This window comes from Mus caroli, chromosome 7 (assembly GCF_900094665.2).
Source record: "Mus caroli chromosome 7, CAROLI_EIJ_v1.1, whole genome shotgun sequence".
NCBI classification, from domain to species: domain Eukaryota; kingdom Metazoa; phylum Chordata; class Mammalia; order Rodentia; family Muridae; genus Mus; species Mus caroli.
The window spans coordinates 44,510,593-44,524,558 of record NC_034576.1 but is presented as its reverse complement, the minus strand read 5'-3'; the positions used below and the strand labels follow the sequence as shown (position 1 = coordinate 44,524,558).

The window sequence follows — 13,966 nt, the reverse complement described above, 5'->3', positions numbered from 1 at the left end:
GGCACACAAGTAGGATCCTCCTGCAGCCAAGCTTTAATGCATCTTGAGAGGGAGAGCATAAGCTTACACACGGATGCGAAGACCCTGAGGAACCCAGCCCTGTGCCTTATATAGAATTTTTGTCCCGCCTCTGATGTGGCGCATCCTCACAGGGCCACTTCCAAACAGACCAGATAACGTATATAACGGGTGTATGTCCTTGTGAACAGGGACTATCCAGAGACATGTGCAGTAAGCCTTTTTACTTGTTCAAACACCCAGCTCATGCGCCATCTTTTAATGGTGAATGTGGGAGCGGCTTTCCACAGAGGAAGGCTTTTCTTAATGTGGGCAATGCCATCCAAAAGGGTGGAGGTGGGGTAGGTAAAACAAGGATGAAGCCCATTGAACAGTCTCAGTCCTCCCTCCTCCCTCCCTCCCTCCCTCCTCTATCTCCATCATATCCTCTGCATTATGATGCTCTGCCTCTTGACAGACAAACAGCAATGAGGCCATGCATGGACTAAAACTTCAGAAGTCACAAGACAAAAACAAGCATGCGTGAAACTCTGGGTTTAATTTACAGTGGTGGCTGAACTGGAACTTCCTGTGTGGCCCCAAACCCACAGAGTTCCATCTGTCTCTGCCTTCCGTCTGGTGGCATCAAAGGTGTGGACCACATGCCCTGTGTCACCCGAATCTTGTTTACAAAGGAATTGTAAAATTTCAGCAGAGGACCTGAGTTTGACTTCCACTGCTCCTGCCAAGGACGGATTATAGTTGCTTGTAATTCCAGTTTCAGTAAATTTTTCAGCCTCTTCTGGCCCTTCTGGACACCTTCATCCTATGGATATGATCCAGCTTGTGTGCACATCCTACCCCTCCCCCACACGCCCCTGGGCTGCAGAGACGACTCAGCATTTACGAGGTGCTCTTCCAGATTCCCCGCTCCCACAGGGTGACACACAATCATCTATTACTCCAGGAGATTCGTTACCTTTTTTTGGCCTCTGCAGGTACTGCACACACATGGTACACATACATACATGCAGCAAAACTCCTATTCATATAACATAAAATATAAGTAAACCTAAAAGAAAAAACTTGAACAATTTCTACCAGTAGAAGAATTTCAAAAAGTTCAACAGGCATTGATAATAACAAATTTAGCCGAGCCTGGTGATTTGAGTCTATAATCCTAGCAACTGGGAAGCTGAAGCAGGAGGATAAGTCATCCAAATGTGGCAAGATTTGGGTCCAGATAGAGTTTGTAGGAAGAAGACAATTAATAGTCAAATGCTATCAAATGCCTTTTGAGTTTTAGGAAGGCTTATAAGTCTGACCAGCTCCTCAGCAGAGGGAATGGAAGACCAGGAGGGGTAGCGAGTTCTCAATGAACCTCGTGCTGTGGAGCAAGAAGTTTCTCTCTCCCCTAACAGGGTAGCCAAAATTGCCTGGGAGTAAGGTCCATACATAGAAGTCTCATGTCAAATTATGGTCTAAATGATTCCTTTTTAATGTGCAAAACACTCAAGCTCTGGTCAATACTACAGTCAAATGTATTGTCATTCATGGAAACCCCCAAATCCACCAGAGCACTGGCCAGTAGTTGATGGATATGGAGATAAAACAGTACAAATAAGGGGGCTGGAGAGATGGCTCAGTGGTTAAGAGCACTGACTGCTCTTCCAAAGGTCCTGAGTTCAAATCCCAGCAACCACATGGTGGCTCACACAACCATCCTTAATGAGATCTGATGCCTTCTTCTGGAGTGTCTGAAGACAGCTACAGCTACAGTGTACTTACATATAATAAGTAAATAAATCTTTAAAAAAACCCAACAGTACAAAAAGGGCCAAGCTTGCTCTAATGGTGGGCAATAACCCCTCAAGAGTACACTATACATTTCTTTTGTAAAACAGTAAGATGGAAGTAGGAACTGCCTAGCCTGGGACTTTCAAAGAAGCAAGGGTGGCTACAGCTGTAGCTGCCATTCAGGCCAAGAGCCAGACCCAAGTGGAGTGCAGCCAGAGGCCTGAAAAAAAAATGGCTATTTATCTCTCTTGGACATATGGTAAACCACACAGCTTGAGGCATCTTGAGGTAGGGAAATACACACAAGCCCCATGGAGGTGCTCCAGGATGATGAAGTCAGATGACAGATAAAATCAGTGGACACATCCTACTATATTAATCCTTGCTATTACATTTAAAAAAACCCACTTATTTATGATATGTGGGAGAATGGGGAGTGAGCGAGGTGCCTACCCTACCATGGAGCAGGTATGTAGGTGAGTCAGTTCTCCCCTTTCATTATATGGGTTCTGAGGTTCTTCAGGCTCAGCAGCAAGCACTTTACCCAAGGAGCCATCTTTCTGGCCCCCAGGGCATTTCAACAATTCCTTAAGCTGTTTAAGTCAAAACCAATTTTGAAGTCACTTGAACTGGTAGAGAGAAGACCTTCACAGAAGTCCCCCAAGGGTACTGTCATAATTCTATTATTTGTCATGAAATGGTGGCCCTAAAATTTGCTCTTATGTTGCCAGCCATCTCTAAGTTGGCTTTGTTGCATGGATGCTATAATGGCAATGTCTGAGTACTTTACATACTTAGAAAAGCATCTAAAAGACACACATGTGAATGTAAAGGAAGATGCATGGGAGAACAATATACAGTTGGGCAGAGGTGGCACACGCCTTTATTTAATCCCAGCACACTTCCCAGTAGTGCCATTCCCCAGGCCAAGCATATTAAAACTACAACTATGTAGAGCTTTTGCCCCGTCATCAAGAGATGCCAACATACCCTCACTTACAGAAAAGTTATGTCATGAACATTTTTATAAAAGCAAACAATAGGTAAAACCACTATAAAGGTTGTCACCTATCCCAGCCTTTCATATGAGCATAAACTGGGAACTGATATTGCCCATGGTCTTTAGCTTGTAAATACTGATTTGTAGGACTCAGCTGAAGACAACAGGTACAGTAATTACTTCCACCTACCATACACACTACTGGGACTGAGGTAACTGAAAAAGAGAATGAGATATTAAAACGTCAGGCAAAGAAGTTCAGTACAGGAGGCACTCACTCTTCATGGGTAGGCAAGGGGACACTGGAGGCCATAAAGTTATGAAATAAGAATCCCAGTGTCAATAGTGGGGCACTTCCTTACCAACTGTTAGTCAGGGACACCACAGTCTCCACCAACTATAAAGGCTATTGTCACTGGTATCGGTTGCATGTCAGAATGAGACACCACAAAGTTTGGTTGTAGGACATCAAGAGATATCCTGACTGCTTCAAGCTCACTCCTTAATGGATAGCCCTCATAGAGGCGGGAGGGCTTTGGGGAGGGGCGGGTTCAGGAAGTAAAACTGTTATCAACTGTACTACTCAGCCCTCATCCCTCTGACAGTCAGAATGTGCCTGCTGCACATGATGTGGGCACAACCAACAGGTTTTTGTACAGCAGACAGGACAAAAACCTGGCTGGAAAGGCGAAAGGTCCCACTGGCCAAGCAACTGTTATTGCTAAACAGAAGTGGTGTGCTTATCAAATTGCCCTTAAAACATCTGTGCCTATTTCAGTGTTATCAGTGTTGCTGTCAGCTGCAATGTATCAGGGAAAGCAGCTTTCTTTTGCAGTGGTATATCACAGAGACACATAACTACTATGAAGTTTATGAGATCAAGTGACACAGGAGCTCAGTGCTTAGCTATAGATCGATGGGTACCCCACCTCTGCCAAGGCATAGGGAACTTCATGTGAACATGAAGAACAGGTGGAAAGTAAGAACCACAGGAATGAGTGGAGTGTTGAAAACCAATTGAAACACCCTTTCCCAGGAAGAAGGGGCAAGCTCATGAAACTCAGTGACCCACGTCATATGTTTGATAAAGCTGAAGCTAGCAAAATTCCTAAAGACCCTTCTTCGGCTTTATAAAAAACAAAAATACCAGATTCCTTCTGTGGGAGGAAATCCTGGCCAGATGAGCTTCTGAGGTAATCTCAGACTTGAGCTCCTTTCAAGTTGAGTAGAGCACTCCAAGGTTGCAAACTATTGGGAAATGTACCAGTTTAAACTTCTCTACCCATATACTTAACAATAAACAGCCATGTGAACACAAAGTTACAACAGAAAAATAAAGGGCATTTTGTATTAATTGGACATCCTATCTTCAAAACCAAACCAAAACAGTAAAATAGATGCAAGCCTATACCTTTACAACGACTACATCCAAGCCCACCGCCCACAACTTGAGGAGTGGAGCAAGCCTGAGATGATTTCTTTTAGCATCTGAAACACAGCAGATGTGCTCCTTCATCACTCTCTTAGTTCACTAATCAAGTCTACAGACATGCATACCTAATAAGATAAAAAAGAGCAAAGGGCCAGAGGAAATAGCAACACTATACCTCCACATAATGCCCTCCTCCAAATGTGTTCAGTAAGAACTGTCATTCACTTAGAGTCTATCTCCCACACGCTCTTCATTGTTCTCTGTAGATACTTACCTTGAATACATGTACACAGAGAGCTGCAGATGTCCCTGCATAGTACTTAATTTCCTTTGCTACTAAGCTAACAGTGTAACAGCAGCATCATAGAGTAGTTCAGTGTTTAATTTTTCTTTTTTACATCAATGAGAATTTAAAGATTTATTTATTTTTATTTTATTTGAGTGTTTGCCTGTATACACACACACACACACACACACACACACACACACACACACAGAGTAGGTATGTCTGGTCCCTATGGAAACCAAATGAGGGCCTGTGCATGTGATGGGAACTGAACTTAGGTCCTCTGTAAAAGCATTCTTTCTTTCTTTCTTTTTTCAAGATTTATTTATTTTATGAGTATGAGTACACTGTAGCTAGCTGTCTTCAGACACATCAGAAAAGGGCATCAGATCCCATTACAGATGGTTGTGAGCCACCAAGTGGTTGCTGGGAATTGAACTCAGGACCTCTGGAAGAGCAGTCAGTGCTCTTAACCACTGAGCCACCTCTCCAGTCCCAGTGTTTAATTTCTTGAGGATACATCTTACTGTATTTCATATTAGCTGTGCTAGTTTGTATTAGTACTATCATTTTGAGACCTTTCAGTTTTTGTTACTTTGTGTCTTAGATAACTATGTTTCATTCAGAGCAATTGTGGTTGTGACTGGACTTGTTAAGCATTTCAACATTAACATTGTTAAAGTGTGTTGACAAAACAGGATACATGGGGGGGGGTGCAGGTAAATCTTCTATTCTTAGACTTGTACTCAGGAGGGTGACACATGAAAATCTAGAGTTCTATGTAGCCCTAACTAATTACTGACATCCAAGCCAGGTTGAATAATAAACAACACCTGTAGGGAATTTGTGAAAATATGACAAATAATATCAGGAACAAGAGCCCCCACCCATTCACACAAGATCCAAGGGCTAACATCATTTAGTACCAGCATGTAAAAAGCACTAAGCTACATACAGATATACTGACATCACATAACTAAAATTAAAACAAATCATTAAACAAATACATTTTTCACTCACGCATGTTTTTCTCGTGTAAGCATTCATTCCTGCAATAAAGCTGTTTAGGGATCCAAAGGGCTACCAACAGTTTTTCCTTATCATGGTTTGTGTTGCCGTCCTTTCTTCCCGGTGGAGACAGGAACGACACGGACACCAAGGTGGGTTCACCAAGGCGGGCACAGCAACTTCTTTACTTCGGGCTTTTCCCCTACAGCTCTCTTCCCCAGTAGCTTCTTCTTCCTCGTCCTTCTTGCAGCTTCCTCTCTTACAACTCTCTCCTTCTTCAGCAAGGCCAACAACAACAAAACTACTATACTCTTGCCGACTGACCTCATCTAGCTCCACCCCACCTCATCCAATCAGAATTCACACACGCTCCAGGCACGAGCTCAGGTCGGTCACCGATAGGCTGTCAGGTCTGGATCACGAGGAACAGTACAGCCTGGCAGGCAGCCCATGCCTGCAGCCTCACTGCGCATGCTTGGGCAAGGCAGTAAACATCTTGGCCCATGCGGCCGCACCTGCTTCCCGCAGGTTTGGTCATGTAACAGAAAGAAAGACTGTATGTTTGCAGTTAGAGAAATCAGTTCTTCTAAGATTATCATATAATTTGGGCAGATTTAGGAAAGGTTGCCCTGGTGAAGGAATTATTTCAATGAGGGTGGGCTTGAGAGTTTACATCCACCTGCCATTTCTAGTTCCCACTCCGTGCTACATGCTGCAAGCTGAAGATGTGAGCTCTGAGCTTCCCCTTTTAATTGCAATGTCTGAAACTTGTAATGCTACTTTGACGGTGTGAACCATAAGCCAAATTAAACTGCTTTATAAGCTGCCTCAGACATTCTGTTTTATCACAGCAACAGAAAAGAAACTAATACACACCCATAAAGTTCTTACACCTGGATGAGTTTTTTGTGTAATTGAAGTGTGAAATCTAAAAGGGTTAGCTTTTGTTCAGATGAGTTTGCAGGTGCTTAAATAGATGGTTAACACTTGTCAGATTTTTTTTTTCTCCAGGACAAATAATCTTACGTAACAGAATGTGTGTTGGTTAATGGTCTTACCAAATCCCCTTCATTGTGAGTTCTTTCAGGTCCTCAAACATTATTGTGAAATGTAAAGGCTTTAGCAGATTGATTAAACACTAAAGGTTTTACTCTTGTATAAAGACTACACTGATTCATGCTAAAACATTTAGGATGTACCTTCTCCAAAATTGACCATATAATCGGTCACAAAACAGGTCTCAACAGATACAAGAAGACTGAAATAATCCCATGCATCCTATCAGATCACCACAGACTAAGGCTGGTCTTCAATAGCAACAAAAACAACAGAAAGCCCACATACACATGGAAGCTGAACAATGCCCTAACTCAGTAACTTGGTCAAGGAAGAAATAAAAAAGAAAATAAAGACTTTTTAGAATTTAATGAAAATGAAGGCACATCATACCCAAACTGATGGGACACAATGAAAGCAGTGCTAAGAGGGAAACTCATAGCTCTGAGTGCCTCCAAAAAGAAACTGGAACTATACAAAGAATCAACAAAACCAGGAGCTGGTTCTTTGAGAAAAATCAACAAGATAGATAAACCCTTAACCAGACTAACCAGGGTGCACAGAGACAGTATCCAAATTAACAAACTCAGAAATGAAAAGGGAGATATATCAGAAACTGAGGAAATTAAAAAAAAACAATCACCAGATTCTACTACAAATGCCTATATTAAATAAAACTGGAAAATCTGGATAAAATGGACAATTTCCTAGACAGATACCAAATACTAAAGTTAAATCAGGATCAGATAAACCATCTAAACAGTCCCATAACCCCTAAAGAAGTAGAAGCAGTCATTAAAAGTCTTCCAAACAAAAAAAGCCCAGGACTGGATGGGTTCAGTGCAGAATTCTATCAGACCTTCAAAGAAGACTTAATACTAGTACTCTTCAAACTATTCCACAAAATAGAAACAGAAGGAACACTATCCAATTCATTCTATGAAGCCACAGTTCTGTTTAATCAGGAACTTGTCACAATTTCCTTTCAAAGAGGACTTCATAAGAGATCATTTTTCTACTTCTATCATGTTTATGTCCCAAATAGATTTTAAAAACTGGTTGAGTGCATATTAGTTTTAGCTTCAGAAGATATCATGTATATTTGTCACTTAACTATTATAAATTATTTTGATGACTTAAAAAATGTCAATACTGAGTTTTATATTTTAAAATAAATTTTATTACTTCAATAAAAAAAGACTACACTGAAATGTAAAACTTTAACACATTTATAGGGCTTCTCTGCAGTAGGATTTTTTTTTTCTCATGAAAAACTGATGCTACATGCAAAGGCTATACCACACTGATTACATTCATAGGGTTTCTCTCCAGAATGTGTTCTTTTATGTATTAGGAGACTACTATGATGTGTACAGCCTTTACCACAGTGAGCCCATGTATAAGGTTTCTCTACAGTTGATGTTTTGCATTCGGTGATACCTATTATGTACAAAAGGTTTACCACATTTCTTGCATTCATAGGATTTCTCTCCAGTATGAATACTATCATGATGATGATTACAAAAATGTGCAAAGGCTTCAACATATTACAGACATTCATAGAGTTTCTCTCCAGCATGACTTTTTTTCATGCCTTTGAAGATGACTGTGCTCTTTAAAGGCTCTATCTCATTGATTATATTTGTAGGGTTTCTCTCCAGTATGTGTTCTTTATATATCCAAAGATGACTATGATATGCAAAGTCTTTACCACACTGAATATATTCCTAATTTTCCGCTCCAGCATGTGTTCTTTTCTGTATTCAGTCATAACTGGGATGTGCAAAGACTTCATAATATTTAATACCTTCATAGTGCTTCTTTCTAGTATAAATTCTTTCATGGCTTTGAAGATGAATGTGATATGCAAAAGCTTTATCACACTGATCACGTTCATAGAATTTCATGACAGTATGTTTTTTATGTATTCAAAGATGATCATGTTATGCAAAGGCTATACCACACTGATTACATTCATAGAGTTTCTCTCCAGTATGTCTACTTTTATGTATTCAGACATAACTGTATTGTTATCCATATACCAGGATGGAAGACAGAGGTGTGGACTTTTCAGGGTCAATTTAAAAACTGTTAGGGTAGGAGTGGGTGGCTTTTACCTTTCTTTCTCTTGATTGGTTGGTTCTATCTAGAGGGGTATGGTGCCTTTGTGATTGGCTAAGGTTTTGGGGGGTTTGGGGAACTTTTGCTAATTAACTATACGTGGTTCAAGCTAGGTGGGTAGCTTCTAAAGCTCCTGATTGGCTGCCCATGAGGGGTGGTTTTTTGTAGAATTGACTTGTTTGGTACTTTTCCAGTTCTGGCAAACACAAACTTAGCTCACTCCCCCCCCCCACCAACTGCCAGATTAAATCCTGTTATGGAACCACTTTGATAACACTTCTAATAACAATTTCTAATATCTGTTTTTTTCTACATTAAGAGATAACTGTGATGTACTACCACATTTCTTCCATTCATATGGTTTCTCTGCAGTATGAATACTTCATGATGAAGGCTACAGAAATCCACAAAGGCCTTACCATGTTAAAGAACTGTATAGGGTTCCTCTCCCAGATGATTCCTTTTATGGTAATGGAGACTACTGAGATATGCAAAGACTTCACCACAGTGATTACATTTATAGGGCTTCTCTCCAGTATGGTGCCTTTTATGGGTTTGGAGACTACTGTGACGTGAAAAGGCTTTACCACATTGATGACATTCATAAGGTTTCTCTCCAGTATGTGTTCTTGTATGCATTTGGAGACTACTGTTTTGTGAAAAGGCTTTATCACATTGATTGCATTTGTAGGGTTTCTCTCCAGTATGTGTTCTTTTATGCATTTGGAGACTAGGGTGTTGTGAAAAGGCTTTATTACATTGATTACACTTGTAAGGTTTCTCTCCAGTATGAATTCTTTCATGAGCTTGAAGATGACTATGAGATACAAATGATTTACCACACTGACTACATTTATAAGGTTTCTCTCCAGTATGTGTTCTTTTATGTATTAGGAGATGACTCTGTTGTGAATAGGCTTTATCACATTGATTACATTTGAAGGGTTTCTCTCCAGTATGTATTACTTTATGTGTTTGAAGATAACTGTTTTTTGCAAAGGCTTTGCCACATTGATTACATTCATAAGGTTTCTCTCCAGTATGTGTTCTTCTATGCAAGCTTAAAGTACAGTGATGTGCAAAAGTTTTACCACATTGATTACATTCATAGGGTTTCTCTCCAGTATGTGTTCTTTCATGTACTCGAAGATAGCTGAGCTGTGCAAAGGCTTTACCACATTGATTACATTTGTAGGGTTTCTCTCCAGTATCTGTTCTTTTATGTATTTGGAGACGACTATGACATGCAAGGGCTTCACTATGTTGAAAGCCTTCAGAGGGTTTCTCTTGAGTTTGAATTCCTTCATGCTTTTGAAGATGACTATGGTATGTGAAGGCTTTCTCACACTGTATGTATTCATACTGGTTCTCTCCAGCAGGATGTCTTTCATGCCTGCAATAACAATTGGGACATGTAAAATTTTATCACATTCATTACTGATGAATCTTTTTTATCTGTGTCAATTAATTTTACAACTTGGTCTAATTGTAAAGTAGAATCGGTTCCTAAGGTTTTATCACATTGTTTAGCCTTCACTGTGAGTGTTTTGCATCATTACAGACACCGATGATGGGATGATGGAATGGGTCATTTATTACATGGCTCACTTATACCAGACTTTTTCTATATAAAGTTTCTCACATATTTGAAGACAACTGCAAGAACTTAGAGCTTTACCACTCTGGTTTCATTCATAATTTTCTTTCTTTTCTTCTCTTCTCTTTTCTTTTTTGTAGAACATGATTTTAATATGTTTAACTGTTAATATTCAAAAGACAGAATAAATATTTTAAGATATGCTTCGTTGTTATTTCTCCATTTTCATTTCTGATTTTATTAATTTGGATACTGTCTCTGTGCNCNCTGGTTAGTCTGGCTAAGGGTTTATCTATCTTGTTGATTTTCTCAAAGAACCAGCTCCTGGTTTTGTTGATTCTTTGTATAGTTCTTTTTGTTTCTATTTGGTTGATTTCAGCCCTGAGTTTGATTACTTCCTGCCATCTATTCCTCTTGGGTGTATTTACTTCTTTTTTGTTCTAGAGCTTTCAGGTGTACTGTTAAGCTGCTAGTGCATGCTCTCTCCAGTTCCTTTTTGGAGGCACTCAGAGCTATGAGTTTTCCTCTTAGCACTGCTTTCATTGTGTCCAATAAGTTTTGGAATGATGTGTCTTCATTTTCATTAAATTCTTTTTTTTTTTTTTTTTTGGGTTTTTCAAAACAGGGTTTCTCTGTATAGCCCTGGCTGTCCTGGAACTCACTTTGTAGACCAGGCTGGCCTCGAACTCATAAATCTGCCTACCTCTGCCACCCGAGTGCTGGGATTAAAGGTGTGCGCCACCACGCCTGGCATAAATTTTTTCAGTGAGTCATACTATATTTGAAAAGTCAAGAAGGACAATCAAAGTTTCCACATTCCTAATACTCATGGGCATTTTTGCAGTATGAGTTTGTAGTTTTAGTCTCAATGAAGTTGAAAAACTAAGTGATTACAAACTTCAGAAAGTCTCCTCAAAGTGAGAGACTACCACATATCTTCTAGTAGTTCTAAATAAAAGATACTTTGCTTCTCGGGCTGGTGAGATGGCTCAGTGGGTAAGAGCACCCGACTGCTCTTCCAAAGGTCCGGAGTTCAAATCCCAGCAACCACATGGTGGCTCACAACCATCCGTAATGAGATCTGACTCCCTCTTCTGGAGTGTCTGAAGACAGCTACAGTGTACTTACATATAATAAATAAATAAATCTTTAAAAAAAAAAGATACTTTGCTTCTTTCAAAATTCCTATGCTCATATGGCCTGTATCCAGTATGACATATGATATACCCACTAAAAATAACAAATAAGAGGTTGACAAGCCGGGCGTGGTGGCGCATGCCTTTAATCCCAGCACTTGGGAGGCAGAGGCAGGGGGATTTCTGAGTTCGAGGCCAGCCTGGTCTACAAAGTGAGTTCTAGGACAGCCAGGGCTATACAGAGAAACCCTGTCTCGAAACCACCCCGCGCCCCAAAAAAGAGGTTTCCACATCGGATTCACAGTTTGACTTTTTGTTCCTCATAGACATGAAGTGTAGGGGAGGGATTAAGGTTTCTCCACAACAACATTCTTAACTCTCATAAACTTCCCCTCTCACTGAACTTAGAAAATAATTTCAGACAAGTATATGAGTAACAACAGCTTTACTATGGAGTATTTGCTCAGTAGAAGGTTTTGGACATACACATATCACCTATTCAGTGTGTGTACAATTTGCAGTATCTGAGTGGTGTGAAAGTAGAAGGAATGGCAGTGCTACAGTGTAGCTCAAATGGTCATATGATCCAAATAGTCACATCAGTTAAGAAATACTGTCAGGCTGGAAGATGGCTCAGTGGTTAAGAGCACTGACTGCTCTTCCAGAGGTCCTGAGTTCAATTCCTAGCACCCACATTGTGGCTCACAACCACCTATCACGGTATCTGATGCCCTCTTCTGGTGTATGTGAAGACAGTGACAGTGTACACTAAATAAATAAATAAACGAATAAATAAGAAATACTGTCATAGAGGAATGCCTTGTAAGCACAAATTAGCTACCTGACATAGAGGTCCATGACTTTATGAGAATGTAATAACCACAAATACAATTAAAGCTATGCTTATTTACACTGTTGCCGATCTTTAAAATTTCCTGAACACATTAAATTTTATTCAGAAGCATATTTGAATCAGGTTTCAAAGAAAGCTTGCCTTTGAGTTTGAGGCTAGCCTGGTCTACAGAGTGAGTTCCAGAACAGCCAGGACTACACAGAGAAACCCTGTCTCAAAAAACAAACAAAAAAACCTTACCTTGTATATCTTTTATCACTTTGACAATGCTCTTCAATATTATGGTCTTCCCAATTGTATCCTAAAATGTAGTACCAGAAAATGTATGATATTGGAAATTAGGCAAAATTTAAGCTATTATCTTCAGTGAACCATAGAACCATGCCTGCTTCACTCACCACATTCTTCTTAATTCTCATTCAAGTTTACAGAAGAGGATCAATAGCCAAGAAACAGTTGCCCCCTTATTTTAAAACTTGAAGAAGATTTACCTATAGCAATGAAGTTCCTGTAAGTCTCCAGCATTACATCTTTGTAAAGTCTCTTCTGAGATGGATCCAGCAAGGACCACTCCTCCCGAGTGAAGTGTACATGCACATCATCAAAGGTCAATGCATCCTAAAATCCCATACATGTGTACAACACAAAGTGTGATAGTGATAATACTGTAATGAATACTTCACTGACAATATATTCATTTGATCTTGATAATCCCCACACGTAGCCCATGACAGAGAAATCCTAGGATAATCACCAAATCATTTTAGAAGATAACCGGATTATGAGGTGCACCTGCCTTTGCTATGCCCTTTGAACAGCAAATTGCCTAGCAAAAGAAATGCTGAGACAGAGAGAGAGAGAGAGAGAGAGAGAGAGAGAGAGAGACAGAGAGAGAGAAAGAGAGAGAGAGAGAGGCAACAGCGGAACAGTATTGAGTATACATCAGAGAAATTGTTTGAACAATTACTAACCAGAAAAAAAATAATGAATACACTGGGTATCTAAGCTCTCATCAGGCAGAGGCACATGTATCTCATTAACTTGAATATCAACCTGGTCTATTAAACAAGTTCCAGGACAGCTAGAGGTACCTATTAAGACCCCGTCTCTTTTGCAAAACAACAACAACAACAACAAACAACAACAAAAAAAATCAAACAAACAAGAAAGATAGAAAAAACTCTGAGGTTTGTTTTGTTTTGTTTTTTCTGAACTTCCTACAAAGAATTAAACTTCCAGATTAGTTTAATTCTCTATTCCTATTCCAGGATCCTGAAATTCCCCAGTTTAAATTGTGACATTAATAAGATGTTACTTAAAGGCAATCGATGTTTAAAGTTATAATGAACAAATGGAAACATTAGCAAAGTAAATGTTTTTCATAAATAAACAACATAGTGCAGGAGAGATGGCTCAGTGCTTAATATCTCTTGCTGGTCTTAGATACAGGGCTCACTTGCCAGTCCTTACCATTGAAGCTCAGAACTATTCATTANTCCAAGTTCAGGAGTTCTGAGGCCATCTTTGGACAATAGTGAGGACCAAGCACACAGAGGTGCATATGCATNCATAGTCATTCAAACATTTCAAATCAAAGACAACATGTAGGAAGAATGTCTCACTCTTGAAATCAAATGAATCAGAAGAATCAGGCAGTATTAATGTCACGAATACATGCCATCC

At 39.8% G+C, this 13,966-nt stretch overlaps 1 protein-coding gene across 1 annotated transcript; it reads right to left on the bottom strand.

Annotated features, from left to right (window-relative positions):
- Positions 1-7,840: 7,840 nt before the first annotated feature.
- LOC110297493 (zinc finger protein 431-like) lies at positions 7,841-12,895 on the bottom strand. Its single transcript, XM_021166271.1, has 7 exons — positions 12,775-12,895; positions 12,524-12,584; positions 9,153-10,090; positions 8,537-8,572; positions 8,159-8,204; positions 8,017-8,079; positions 7,841-7,937 (listed from the first exon to the last, which is right to left on the bottom strand). The coding sequence occupies exons 1-7, from the start codon at positions 12,806-12,808 to the stop codon at positions 7,841-7,843; spliced, it is 1,275 nt and encodes a 424-aa protein (XP_021021930.1). The 5' UTR covers positions 12,809-12,895.
- Between the last annotated feature and the right edge of the window lie 1,071 nt (positions 12,896-13,966).

What these genes read in the sequence shown, in the direction of transcription:
- LOC110297493 (XM_021166271.1), bottom strand. Translation starts at nt 12,808, where the DNA reads ATGCTGGAGACTTACAGGAACTTCATTGCTATAG. An exon ending in CTATGAATGTAATCAGTGTG is followed by an intron (nt 8,205 to 8,536) that starts GTATAGCCTTTG and finishes ATAATCAATGAG; the next exon opens with ATAGAGCCTTTAAAGAGCAC. An exon ending in CTTCAAAGGCATGAAAAAAA is followed by an intron (nt 8,080 to 8,158) that starts GTCATGCTGGAG and finishes TCATCATGATAG; the next exon opens with TATTCATACTGGAGAGAAAT.